The sequence below is a fragment of the Elephas maximus genome, chromosome 1 (genome assembly GCF_024166365.1).
Source record: "Elephas maximus indicus isolate mEleMax1 chromosome 1, mEleMax1 primary haplotype, whole genome shotgun sequence".
Classification (NCBI taxonomy): Eukaryota; Metazoa; Chordata; class Mammalia; order Proboscidea; family Elephantidae; genus Elephas; species Elephas maximus.
In genome coordinates, this window is record NC_064819.1 from 133,338,159 (window position 1) to 133,352,945 (window position 14,787).

Sequence of the window (14,787 nt, forward strand, 5' to 3'; positions counted from 1 at the left end):
ACCTCAGGTAAATTCTGTTCAGGTTTGAAAACTTGAGTTCTAACCCTGCCAGCCGTTCTGCCTATCCCTTCTATTGGGGAAGAGAGTAAGATAGCTGGTGACTGCATGTCACCACATTTGAAAAACATTTCCATGGACATGTCTTACCCATAAGTTATCCATGATGACATACTAGTGGCAGACAACACATTCTATGTAAGGCTTTGTTTTAATTGAGGTCGATAGATTGACTTCAGTTATATATAATTTCAAAATGAGTGTTTAGGGTATATTTTCCTAGGTATTTGTCAAGACTGTAATTGAGTTACTGGCTGTCCTGCTGAATATGTTTGACCTTCTCATCCAGACTCTCATGTAGTTTGACTCCTCTGGGAAAGCTTGGAACCTTGTGTGCAGGAGAATGGGTGGACATTGATGGAGAAGTCACCCAATAACAGACACCATCCCTGTCCTCAAGGAGCTTATTGTCTAGTAATGGGGAAAAGATTATAGAAAGCTCTATTCGAACTTAGATATTTCTCTTCAAGTAGATGTTTCTCAGGTGTTCATAGATTCCAGCCCACTGGTTTTATTCAAGTATGTTTTTATTTTTTTAGGCTGAAACAGCTGAGGTTGAGGGTTATATGACTTGGCCAGGTTTGCTTACCTAGTAAATAAAAGAGGAAATATTGATTTCTCATTGAGGCGATAAATGAATCTGTAATTTGTTTCTAACATTAGCTTGTGTAGTTTTACCTATTGATGTTTCTCAAGGATTTAAATTAAGGCCTGTCTTCAAGAGGCCAAACATCCAAATGAACCAGTGAATAGTACTATGTAATTTTGTTTAGAATCACACAGACTAGTGATTGTGTTTTTCTTTCTGCATTTGGAGATATTGACATCACCTACATGTGGTCTGTCCTTTGAATGGTCTTAAAGCACGTTTCTTCAGTATAGCTTTCTCCAAGTAATCATCAGGTAAAAAGACTTTATTATATGTAAGGAAAAGACAATGACATAACTATTTACGTTTATACTTTCTTCCCCCTACTGTTGGTTTCTCAGCCATGATCTAAGATTTAATACCGTTTTCTTCTTACTTGTAAAGTCATTGGGACACTTAGTCATCTATTACTTGTTGGTATTGCTGTTACCTGCTGTTCAAGTTGACCCCTGACTCATGGCAGTCCATTTGTTACAGAGTAGAACTGCTCTACGGGGTCTTGACTGTAATCTTTACGGAAGCAGATCAACAGACCTTTTCGTCTGCGGAGCCACTGGGTGGGTTCAAACTGTCAACTTTTAGGTTAAGAGCCCATCGCAAACAACTTACGCCACTCGGGCTGCTTTCCATTACTTTAGGGTACCTTTATGGCGTTGATTATATATGTTAGGAGATATTCCAAACTGTGGTGTTATTTCCCAGTAAAGACTCTAAGTTATTGACTGATCATAATATAAATGATATTACAAACATTTGCATATTTTATGTATGATCTTAAGCATCCAATTGTTTGTTGGGTTTGTTTTTTAATTTCTTTTTTTCCCTACGAGGTCTTTCACTTGATTCAGGCCAGCCAGCTGACGTATTGCTCATTAATCATACATATTAACTGGAGTAGTTAAAGCTTTAAAATCTAACTTACCATTCTGTCCATGGGGACTAGTTCTTGTTTTCTAAATGTAATGACATATGCTTCAGACACTGCTAATTAGGTCTTTCCCTTGAAAATTCATCCTGACATGTTTCAAGAACATTTTTCCCCCCTGAGTACAAGTTCATTAAATTATTAATATCCTTGTATAAGTCTTGTAGGATTACTTACACAATGCAGCTTTCTCTGTTTTAAAACCATAAAGGATGTAAAGGATGAAATCGATCTCACTTCCTTATATATCTTTTTTCCAGTTGAAAATAATGGACTGGGTAAATATCAGAGAAGAACAGATATTCTATTCAGTAACATAAAATGTTAATGGGAGGTGAAAAATATTTTGCACATGTAAATGGAAGTGCTATAGAGATAATCAGCCCCTGATTATCTACACTAATGGAAGGAAGTGATGGCACAGGCAATCTAAATCAGATAACCTAAAATCAGTTCTATTGAACCTCTATTAAATGATGTGTTTGCAGTAGCTTTACCTTCCTGGCTATTATCCACCTAGACAGGCAGGTGCTTTAGATCAATCTATATTATATCACCTTTTAAAAAGAAAGCTCCCAGTAACTTCCCATCACAATTAAAATAATAAAACCTAGAGCCCTTGCCATAATCTGCAGGGCCCAGCGTGATCTGGCCCACCTGTCACCTACCCACTCACTTGCTCTTCTCTAGCCGCACTTTGTCCTTGCTGTTTCTTGAACAGGCCATATTCAGAACTTTGTTCTTCTGCTGGATGCTCTTCCAAAGACCTCACGTGGTTCAAGGACTCACTTAGTTCAGGATCTGCTGAGGCCTCCCTTGATTTTCTGTCAAAAATAGTGTGCGTCATTATGTCAAATCACTTTGTTATCACTTTATTCAGCTATGCAAAGTTACTTTTTTTTTTTTGGTTTATTTGTCAGAAAAACAGGAAGTATAGCATAGTGGTTAAAGATCAGAGGGTATGCAGACAATTTTCCTGGATTCAAGTCCCAACTTTGCTACTTACTAACCATGAGACCTTGGGCAAGTTGGTTTGTGACTCAGTTGCCTCATCTGTAAAATGGGGCTATCTCAAGGATATTTTGAGGATTAAATGAATAAATATGAGTAAATTGCTTTGAATGGTGCCTGGCAGATAGTAAGGGCCATGTGTTTATCTGTTACTATTATTGTCCCCATTGGGATAGGGACTCACAGTATTTCCAGATATAGGAAAGGGCCTGGCCCATAGTAGGGACTCAGTAAATATTTGTGGAATTAATTATTGAATGAATCTTGCTACATGCCTGCTGAGCGTGAGGAAGTGTCCTACAAAAACACAGTGAAGATGTGGGAGGTGAGCAAAGGAGTTTAAAAGTTATAACGGAATTTTATGTAGTTGAAAAGCCAAATTGGTTATATAAGTTGGGTGTGTGTATGTGTGTGTGTGTGTGTGTGTGTGTGTGTATGTATGTATTAGCTTCAGCAAACATGCCAGGAACAAGGTTATCTGGGATTTCTGCTGTATGGGACATCTCTCAAGGGGAACAGAGAAAAGTCTAAGGAAACCATAAAACGAATCCTTTAAGTGATCCACAGTCAGGGCTGGCAGGGACCAACTGGGCACCAGCTTTCCTAAGAAGCCCTAACCTTGTTTTGGCAGGAAAAGGTTGTAGCTGAAGTAGAAAAAGACTCTGAGGGGAGGTGGGTTGATAAGGACAACTTCAGATTGCTTTTACCCAATTATGGTTCAGTGACATTGAATGTTAAGTTTAGGGAAATGCATAATAGTGTTCAAATAAAGAAAAAGTATACTCAATATTTATACAATGGTATGTCTGCAAGTATTCAGTTTTTGAAAGGACATCAGTACATTTTCCCATTATTTAAATCAGTTGTGCAAGAAAAAGGGAGTGGTCAAGCTGGGAAATTTCTTCTGACCACACTTCATTTAAAGTTGGCAATCAATATCAGAGGAAAGGGCCAAGCGGGACACACATGTCTGAGACATGTGGTGGAGAAGCATCCAGGGAAAGCTGTTCCAGTTAGGGTAAACAGTTCTCACCTGCCCTCCCTGTATCTCCTGAGCTCACCTACAGCCAAATGGACAAGTCTACCCAAATCTCTGTTGTGAATAACTGTCCCTCTGCTTCTACCTTGAAGGCAAGATCCATGTCTCAGACATCTTAATAAACACTTTTTCCCCTAGCACAGTATGCAAAAGACAGTAAATCTTCCCTGAATAAATTTGCTCGTTTTTTATAGTATTTTATTCTGAAATCAGATCTAAATACCCAAATGCATTTTAACCCATTAAATTCACATTTAATTCTATTAAATGAAACACTATCATTTAATATGCATTATTTATCCCTCTACATGTTGATTTTGTCTATTCGACATCTAAGAAATATAGATAAAATTAACAAAAATGAAAGATAAAATTCTAGATCCATGAGGCATTATGAAAGTACTTGGATTTGGAGATGTGGAAGCCCAGTGGCAAAATTCTCAGACAAGAAGGCCAGTGTATATGGCAGGGTTTTCCTTCTCTGATCTGGAAGCATGACTGCTATGAGCTTCCAAATATGGAGGAAAGAACATTTTCACATTGCACTTCCAGCATCCACCCTCTGAATGTGGCACAAAGACATTAAAATGTGTCACAGCATGTTCAGGAAATTGTTTAGCCACACCCTACCACTGCCCCACCCAACATGAATAAATGGCTTGGCAGAGATTGGCAATGGCAGGCAGAGAAAACAGAGCCAGAAACCAGGACTGAGAGAGTTGGCAGTTTAGCAAGGCATTCCAGAGTCCAGACAAATCTAAATAGAAGGTTACAGTTAGCAGGATGGCAGGACTGTAGAAGTTAGGGTAGATTCTGAAGCAGGGACAAGCAAAAACCAGGCAAACAGGCAAGAACTAGGAAGAACGAAATTCCAAAGGACAAAGTAATTAAGCAAATGGGACATCTGAAAAATCTGGCTTAGTTATGAGAAAACAAGAGAATCTCAAGAGTTACTGCAGCAAAGTCATTTAAATTGTGACTGATCAGGATACCCACTCCAAGGAAAACTAATCCTGAGGATTATGGGTTTTAGGATAAAATATACTTTGGTTTAGATTCTGGCCGCACCAACTAAGAGGTGAGTGACCTGGAGAAAGATATTTAGTCTTTCTTCCTCTGTAAAATGGGAACAGTACCACCTAGCACACAGGAATTTTGAAAGGATTAAATGAGATGATGTAAGTCAAGTGCTTAACACTCAGTGACTGGAACATGCTAAGCTCTTGGCAAATGGTAACCATTTCAATAATCATTAGTCATAGGCCTTTCTTACGTTTCCTGGTACTACATGGACAGATCAGGGCAAACAGGGAAAAGCTGATCATTGAGTACATCCAGTCAGAAGGGAATGGAAAGGTCAGACCTTGACTATACTTATCTTTGTGACCAAACTAGTACAACATGATAACTTTATAGACCAACATGATAACTTAAGAGGAATGCCTAAGCATTGAGCATAGAAGTTATTAACCACAGGCCAGACCATTTGGTCCAACTCAAAGTTTTGATAAAGTGGTATTGTTTATCCAAATATAATTTATTCAGTTACAGCTGAGGGTTTAGATAATAATGTCACAAGTTCTCATTTGTTTTGATAACTGCATTAGTTGCTAGGTAGAATCCATCCTAGGAAAAGAAAGGGTCAGAGGTATAGTAAAACTTGAAGAAAATATCAAGAATAGCATCACAGGATGGATTCAGCTTTCCTTAGCTCTAAACCTATTTCAAATCGTTTGTTCATGCTAAATTATAATCTCTTTCCGTGTCCTTCTAAGAGCTACTTGTCTGATCCCTGTCATAATAAGACCTTTATGACTAGCAGTGTTGCTGTCATAGATGTGTTTTTAAATATCTGTTAGGAAACAAAATGCACTTAGGATAGTATGCGTTCCTCACAGAAGTATTCCATTCCCATGTTTTCACATATCATTGATTTCCAAATGTGGTAACTATTTACAACATCAGTCATAAATCTTATTTCCGCTCACAATGTAAAAAAAGAAGACTGAACTTCCCAGATAGTCTGTAATGTTCTCCTGTGTAATTAACACCTCGTTCACAGTTGTGTGTGCCAGTCAAGGCCCTGTCTCCTCCCCCTTGACACTTCCTTGATACCTTGTTCAGGCTGAGTTGATGCCTAAGCACGTGCTAAGTACACACACACACACACACAAACACACACACACACAAACACACAGGAACAGGGAAATATTTGAAAGGAGTCAGCTGTATTAGTGAGACCTAGCAATTAAGAGAGACTACTTAGACACATGTTTCATCTTGTGGGCTTGGGGTCTGCATGCCATCCTTTACTTAAGTCTAATTACTGCTCTAGCCTCATCTTCATAGTAATCATCCTTCTCAGCAGAAAAACCACTTGTCAGGTCAGCACCAGTAGGCCATTATTTGCATTCTTCCCTTCTCGATGCTCCTGGAGGGCCAAGTGTTTATAAATCAAGTGGCTAATTTAAGATACATGTGCTCTCATACTGCAAGCCACCCTGGAAGCGTTGAGTTATTTTTACTGTTGAAAATTTGTACATGTCATTTATTTCAATAGCCTTGTTTTTGTATTTGTTTTCTTCCTGATAACAGTGACTTTCTGTGGCTTTCTACACAGCAAATCCAGATGGGTGAAGTCATCAGATAACTCAGATGAAATCATACCCTTGTGGAAATTTCCTGATTTTACTTTTTTTTTTTTTGAAGTATAGTATACATTCAGAAAAATGTATGTATCATAAATATACAGCTTGGTGGCTTCTCTCAAACAGAACACACCCAAGTAGCCAGCACACAGTTCAAGAAACAACACCTTCACCCCAGAAACACCCCCATGCTCCCTTCCAGCCACTGCCCCCACCCATGGGTAACCCATTATAACTTCTTACAGCATGAATTAGTTTTGCTGCTTTCATTCTTTATATAAATTGATCAACATTATGTTTTTCAGATTCATTCATATTGTTGCACATGGTTGTGTTTCATTCCTATTCATTGGTACATATGAATAGACCACAATTTTTTTTCCTACTCTTAGTGCATGTCTTGATTCTTATTTTAGATGGAAAAAAATCCATATGCATAGTTAAGAGTTTATTACACTCTTTTAAAGGATTCACATCTCATATTTTAGAAGGTTCCTTCATGCATTATCAAACATTTTTATATAGGAGAATGGAGAATTGGATAGAGGTTGGTAGAGGGAGGAAAGAAATTAATATTTATTACCACCACCACGTGCTGGACATTGTAGTAGGAGTTCTACACGTGATCTCTTTTTTAATCCTTCCACACACCTGTTGCAAAACGTAAGTACCAATTTCACAGCAGTGAAACTTTGGCACAGAAAGTTTCTCTAAGAAGGAGGGATTTCAACCCAGGTGTTCCTGAATATGGCAATGACATTTTCTGCTCAAAGTTCAACATAATTGCAAAACGCAGTAAGTTATTTTGTTTTGAGCTACAAGATTTATAAGATGTGACTTGAAATAAGAGCTTTAGGTTTAGAGCAGTTTCTCAAAGTGTGGTCCCCAGACCAGCAGCATCGGTATCATCTGGAACCTTGTCACTCATTGCCGTCTAGTCGATTTCAACTCATAGCAACTCTGAAGGATAGAGCTGAACTGCCCCACAGGGTTTCCAAGGAGCACTTAGTAGATTTGAACTGCCAGCCTTTTGATTAGCAGCCAAACTCTTAACCACTGCGCCACCAGGGTTTCTAGACCCTTGTTAGGAATACAAATTCTCAGACCCTCCCCCAGACCTACTGAATCAGAAACTGCAAGAGGGGCCCAGCCATCTCTTAACCAGCTCTCCAGGTGATGCTGACACACAGTCAGGTTTGAGTTTAGATCATTAGGCAGATATCTGTCTCCTAATGGCTGTTTACTAATCATTAAACTGATGCAAAACAAGAAATTGAGTACTTGGAGGTTTCTAGGACAACCTGATGTGGTAAATCTGTGTTTTGTGCTTTGTATGCCAGTTTTCAGGAATGTTTTGGATTAGTCCAATTGTAATAATGCTGAAACAGTAGGTTTCCAACCATTTGGAGATACAGCTGCATATGAACAAATGGTCACCTGGGAATGGCCACCCTAACAAGGAAGGCCTCTCCTGGCTCAACACTTAGCTATAATGATTTCATACACACCCATATGCAAGTCCCCGCTTTTTGCTCACTTTACAGTGCATCTACAGTGACCCCTGTAATAAAAGGACAGAATAGGAGACAGAAATGGAAATAAACAGTAACTACTCCTGCCTTCAGCATCACTAGGGTTTTCCCTGCTTCTATCAACAACCACAAGCTGAGGCCCTGCCCCTTGGTGTCCTCGCCCAATTTCCCAGAGCCCTGAGTGGAAAAGCCCAAACATTCACAGATCACACCTTCCTCTGAAAAATGGACAAATCCGATTTTAGTTCTAGGATGAGAGTTGTGGTTTATGTCTTTTATCCTGGTGTTGTCATTAATAGTAAATTACTCCTCAAATTATTGTTGTTGTTGTTGTTAAGTGCCCTTGAGTCAGTTCTGACTTATAGCAACCCTACCTATAACAGAAACAAAACACTGCCCAGTCCTGTGCCATCCTCCCAGCTGTTGCTGTGCTTGAGCCCACTGCTGTAGCCACTGTGTCAATCCATCTTCTTGAAGATCTTCCTCTTTTTCAGTGACCATTGACCTTACCAAGCACGATGTCCTTCTCTAAGCATCGGTCCCTCTGGATAACATGTCCAAAGTACTTAAGATGAAGTCTTGCCATCCTTGCTTCCAAGGAGCACTCTGGCTGTACTTCTTCTAAGAAAAGATTTGTTAGTTCTTCGGGTAGTCCATGGTATATTCAATATTCTTTGCCAACACCATAATTCAAAGCCATCAATAATTCTTCAGTCTTCCTTATTCATTGTCCAGCTTTCATGTATGTATGAGGCAATTGAAAATACCATGGCTTGGATCAGACACACCTTAGTCCTCGAAGTGACATCTTTGCTTTTGAACACTCTAAAAAAGTCTTTTGCATCAGATTTGCCCAATGCAATACGTCATTTGATTTCCTGACTGCTGCTTCCATGTTCATTGATTATGGATCCAAGTAAAATGAAATCCTTCACAACTTCAATCTTTTGACCATTTATCATGATGTCGTTTATTTGTCTAGTTGTGAAATTTTTGTATTCTTTATGTTGAGGTGTAATCTGCACTAAAGGCTGTGGTCTTTGATCTTCATCAGTAAGTGCTTCAAGTCATCTTCACTTTCAGCAAGCAAGGTTGTGTCATCTGCATAACACAGGTTGTTAATGAGTCTTCCTCCAATCCTGATGCCCCATTCTTCTACATATAGTCCAGCTTCTCAGATTATTTGCTCAGCATACAGATAGAATAAGTACGTGAAAGGGTACAACCCTGATGCATACCTTTCCTGATTTCAAAACACATAGTATTCCCTTGTTCTTTTCGAGTGACTGCCTCTTTGTTCCTCATGAGCACAATTAAGTGTTCTGGAATACCCATTCCTCACAGTGTTATCCATAATGTGTTATGATCCACACAGTTGAATGCCTTTGCATAATCAATAAAACACAGGTAAACGTTTTTCTGGTATTCTCTGCTTTCAGCCAAGATCCATCTGACATCAGCAGTGATATCCCTGGTTCCACATCCTCTTCTGAATCCAGCTTGAATTTCTGGGAGTTCCCTGTTGATGTCCTGCTACAAACGTTTTTGAATTATCTTCAGCAGAATTTTACTTTTTTTGTTTGTGATATTGATGTTGTTCGATAATTTTCATATTCTGTTGGATCTCCTTTCTTTGGAATGGGCACAAATATGGATTTCTTCCAGCCTGTTGGCTAAGTAGCTGTCTTCCAAATTTCTTGGCATAGATGAATGAGCACCTCCAGCACTTCATCAGTTTGTTGCAACATTTAAATTGGTATTCCATCAATTCTTGGAGGCTTGTTTTTTGCCAGTGCCTTCAGTGCAGCTTGGACTTGTTCCTTCAATACCGTTGGTTCTTGATCATATGCTGCCTCCTGAAATGGTTGAACATCAGCCAATTCTTTTTGGTACATTGACTCTGTGTATTCCTTCCATATTCTTTTGATGCTTCCTGCATTGTTCAACATTTTGCCCAAAGAATCCTTCAGTTTTGCAACTCAAGGCTTGGATTTTTTCTTCAGTTCTTTCAGCTTGAGAAATGCCGAACATGTTCTTCCCTTTCAGTTTTCTAACTCCAGGTCTTTGCACATTGCGTTGTAATACTTTGTCTTCTCAAGCTACACTTTGAAAACTTCTGTATAGCTCTTTGACTTCATTTTTTTTTTCCATTCACTTTAGCTGCTCTTTGTTCAAGAGCAAGTTTCAGAGTTTCTTTTGACATCCTTTCTAGTCTTTTCTTTCTTTCCTTTCAATGATATTTTGCTTTTTTTATGTATGATGTCCTCGATGTCATTCCACGACTCATCTGGAATTTGGTCATTAGTGTTCAATGTATCAAATCTATTCTTGAGATGGTCTCGAAATTCAGGGGGAGGATATAATCAAGGCTGTACTTTGGCTCTAATGAATTTGTTTCAATTTTCTTCAGCTTCAGCTTGAACTTGCATGTGAGCAATTCATGTTCTGTTCCACTGTTGGCCACTGGCCTTATTCTGACAGATGATACTAAGCTTCTCCATTGTCTCTTTCCACAGATATTGTCAATTTGATTCCTGTTTGTTCCATTTAGTGAGGTCCACGTGCATAGCCACTGCTTATGTTGTCAATAAAGGTGTTTCCAATGAATAGATCATTGGTTTTGCAAAACTCTATCATGCCATCTCCAGTGTAGTTTTTATCACCAGAGCCATATTTTCCTACTACCGATCCTTCTTTGTTTCCAGCTTTTACTTTCCAATCACCAATAATGTTTGATCAATCTCACACTGCAGAAGTTGGTAAAATTCTTCAATTTCCTCACCTTTGGCCTTAATGGTTGCTGTGTAAATTTGAAGAATAGTCTATTAACTGGTATTTGTTGTAAGCATATGGATATTATACTATCGCTGACAACGGGGTACTTTAGGATGGATCTTGAAATGTTCTTTTTGACAATAAATGAAATGCCGTTTGTCTTCAGTTTGTTATTCCTGGCATAGTTGATCTTGTGATTATCTGGTTCAAAATGACCAATACCAGTCCATTTCAGTTCACTAATAATGCCTGGGATATCTATCTTCAAGAGTTCCATTTCATTTTGACAACTTCCAATTTTCTTAGATTCATATTTTGACAATCCACATTCCAATTATTAATGGATTTTGCAGCTGTTTCTTCTCATTTTGAGTTGTGCCACATCAGAAAATGAAGGTCCCAAAGCTTTACTCCATTCACATAATTAACGTCAACTCTACTTTGAGGAGGCAGCCCTTCCGCATTCATATTTTGAGTGCCTTCCAACCTGAGGGGCTTGTCTTCTGGCACTATGTCAGACAGTGTTCCGCTGCTATTCACAAGGTTTTCGCTCACCAGTTTTTTCAGAAGTAGGCCACCAAGTCCTTCTTCCTAGTTTGTCTTAGTCTAGAAGCTTTGCTGAAACCTGTCCACCAAGGGTCACCCTGCTGCTATGTGAAAATACTGGTGGCAAATCTTCCAGCATCACAGCAACACACAAGCCACCACAATATGACAAACTGACAGACACCTGGTGATTATTTTTGGTTTAGAGTAATTTTAAAATTTTGGTCTCATGTTGATGGTTTTTCACTGGCCAGTTTTCTCAGAAGTAGTCCACCAAGTCCTTCTTCCTAGTCTGTCTTAGTCTGGAAGCTCTGCTGAAACCTGCCCACCAAGGGTGACCCTTACCTTTCTGTTATTTGAAATACCAGTAGCATAGCTTCCAGCATCACAGCAACATACAAGCCACCACAGTACGACAAACAGGCAGACACATGGTGGACTCCTCAAATTTTCTTGGTTTAAACAATAAAATTCACCTTCCCAAAAACCTTCTGTCTTAGGTAGGCTGTTGCCTTTTCCTTAATGCTTTTAAGTGAAAAAGAGAGAAGTTTTTTTTCAGAGAAAAAAGACTGTGAGGTTGTATTCAGTGCAGCTGGGGACCTTGAAGGTGGGAAGAACTGGTCAGAAGCTACAGATGGGAACAGTGGAAGGAAGACAAGGGAGTCAATATCTGGGGCTCCCCAAAAGGAAGAAAGATAATGTCTGGGAGTGGCTTTGGGCTATTATATCGATAGAAATTGAGGCCTCTTGAATAGCACCCTAATACCCTGGAGCTTCCACCCCATTTCTCATCCATCCATCCTTGTGTTCTGTCCTATCATTTACCCTACCACAGGTCACTGAGACTTAGGACTGAAGGTTAACCTTGTTCCCAGTATAGATTGGTAGTGGTGCTAAGAAAAAAGTGACTGGGTTGCTTTGTAAAGCGCACCTTGAGAAATTGTTCAAATCTGCTTTAGAGTGTTCTCTAGGATCTCAAGCTCAGAAACTACATTTAAACTGAAAATTTGTGCTGACTGAAGCTCTCAGCCCATAATATGTTCCAATAATTTAACACTTCTCAGAAATATTCTACCTTCATGCCCACTCTTAGCAAGGGTGCATAAACAAAACCCGCATTCTCTCTGCACTCTTCCAGCCTGCACATCAGTACCCTCTGACAATTGCAAGGCTGACTTACATGATGGTGTAAATCAGCAGTGAGATGCAAGAATTTGGATGCTTGCCCATTCCTGAATTGTGAATGCTTTTTCCTCCACATCTTAAAATGTGCCAATGTCATGTTACAATGCCTGACACTTGGTTTGTCTTAGACGTGAACTCTGTGATAACAGTTGATCAATAGACAGCCTCATTTTCCCCACTTCCTGGCCAAATCAATATACATGTCTCCTTTAAAGAAAGGGGAATGCAAACAAAAGTTGATCTTAGGTTTTAACTTACCTCAAACTAATGCATACTTAAAGAACCAATCATCTACTTAGATGTCATCGATTTAGTTTCTTTGTGCTCTTGTGAATTAATAAATTATAATGCTTTCACTTTCTGTGTAAACTTTTTATCATGGATTAACCCCTAGTGGCTAATTGCCTTACATTTACTAAAAGACCCAATATATTGACTTTCAGAAAATATGCAATCCCAGAGAAGAAAATGGTGTACACGTGTATAACTTGTATTCAGTATACAGAGTATACAATGTATATTCCTTCCAATCTTTCAATCCCCCAAAGTAACTCCAAGGTTTAAGATCTCTAAAACAAGAGATACATGAAAATACCACTCATTAAATTTCTTTTAATAAAATTTTTTATTTTATTAAAATTATTTCTCTAGCCTTAAAAAAAAAGTTATTTATTTAAAAGGCAGCTGTTTTTATACAAAGTCCATGATCATATGCCTTTCACTCGTCTACAGCAATAGTAGCAGCATTTCCCACCTGACCACAGCATAATATATGCTTGCTTACCTCCCAAAGCTCACTCCGCTGGTTTCACTAGCATTTGGATATCCTACCCTACTCCAAGCTAGATGAAAACTAGAAAGATCAAGCATGTTTTTTTAACATTTTCAGAGCAAAAAAGTTAGTGAATGAAATGGGCTACCTTTTGAGTTTATGCTTAGTATTCTGCCCCCTAAAAACACTGAAAATGTCAACTATATACCTCCACTTTTTAAGTAGCAGTCAGCCTTAACACGTTACTATACTATCAACATGATAATCAAATCAAGATTTTAATAGAAATCTTTTAATTTTCAATGAAAATAGAGTGACCATATTTAGAAAACATATACTCAGAAATGCTTATCATTCAAAATTTGTGTTTTCAATACCTAAGCCTACTTCCTTCTGTTAGAAAAAACAATTTTGTAAAAAATAATTTTGTAATAAAAAGTAAATATTCTGAATAATATTAGGTACATGTAACTGTGTATGTAGAGATATATTACATTCTTATTTTTCAGCCTTATTTTCAGTCTTGCAATTGGAATTTAGCTGGTTGTGAACTTGGGAGAGAAAAAGTTGGTTACAACCATGTGGATTAATAAGCAAGGAATATACATTTTAGTGCACTTATAAATCAGCTTCACCATCCAAAAGAAAAGAGCTAACTAAGGAGCTTTATATAACATATATGATTATGATATGCCTTAGGGCATAATTACTTGAAGTGGCTTTCAATATGTAGATTTGTGGCTACCATTTCTAGAGATTCCAAACCATTGAATCTGGAATGGAGCCCAGGGATATGGATTTTTAACACACACTGTTACCCTCAGATAACTCCTATAAAATTAGAATTCAGACCCCTTTTTGAAAAACACCAACTTAAGATGACAAATGTGTTTCTTATTGCATCCAAAACCACAAAATCATCAGATAAAATGCCAATCTTAGACTATCTTTTAGATAATTTATACTGCTTTACTGGAATATCAAGGTTGTTAATATAGATGATGTTTAAAGGGCTGCTTAATATCAGTTATTGTTTATTCATCTCAGGTACTGTATTTCTCATTTTGGTGGTTAACAATTGGCCCATACTTTTTAGAATTAATTGATATTAAAAAGTCATGTGGATTTGGGATTGTTTTTTAACTTTTTATTAATTTATGTCTTCAGTATTGCTGTTAAATATTATCTTAAAATAAAATCAGAGTATTTATTATCTGTTTTTCTTTGATTTCAAGGGAAGGCGAGGAAAACCTGGACCCCCAGGAAAACCAGGACCCCCAGGACCGCCTGTGAGTAAACTGTAGGATAACCAGCCCTCTCCCTCTGTTTTCTGTGTGTTTATCTCAGAGTTATCTTACTCCCCTGTAAATAATAATTTCATTCGTTCTGCTGCTTGAGACTTATTTGTTTCTGGGCTTTGATGAGTAATCTATGCTCCCAGTGCTATCCTATACCACCCTCCTCCACCACCACCACCAACCAGGAGATAAGAGAGGCTGATAGCTGTCTGCACACACCTCACCTGCTTTATTACATGGACAAGATCAAAAGTGAACAGCTTAATAGGTAAAGAATATCTACCTTGAGCATTGTGCTCCTTTAAGAACTATCTATACGGGATCAAACTGACAAGAACAACTTGAAAGAT

General features: G+C 38.3%; 1 protein-coding gene across 1 annotated transcript in view; it reads left to right on the forward strand.

Annotated features, from left to right (window-relative positions):
• The window catches only part of COL19A1 (collagen type XIX alpha 1 chain), a 376,494-nt gene that overhangs the window by 241,938 nt on the left and 119,769 nt on the right, over window positions 1–14,787 (forward strand). Inside the window, exon 16 of the mRNA XM_049873731.1 lies at window positions 14,375–14,428. Coding sequence (XP_049729688.1) covers window positions 14,375–14,428 — 54 coding nt within the window. The remainder of the gene's footprint in view (window positions 1–14,374; window positions 14,429–14,787) is intronic.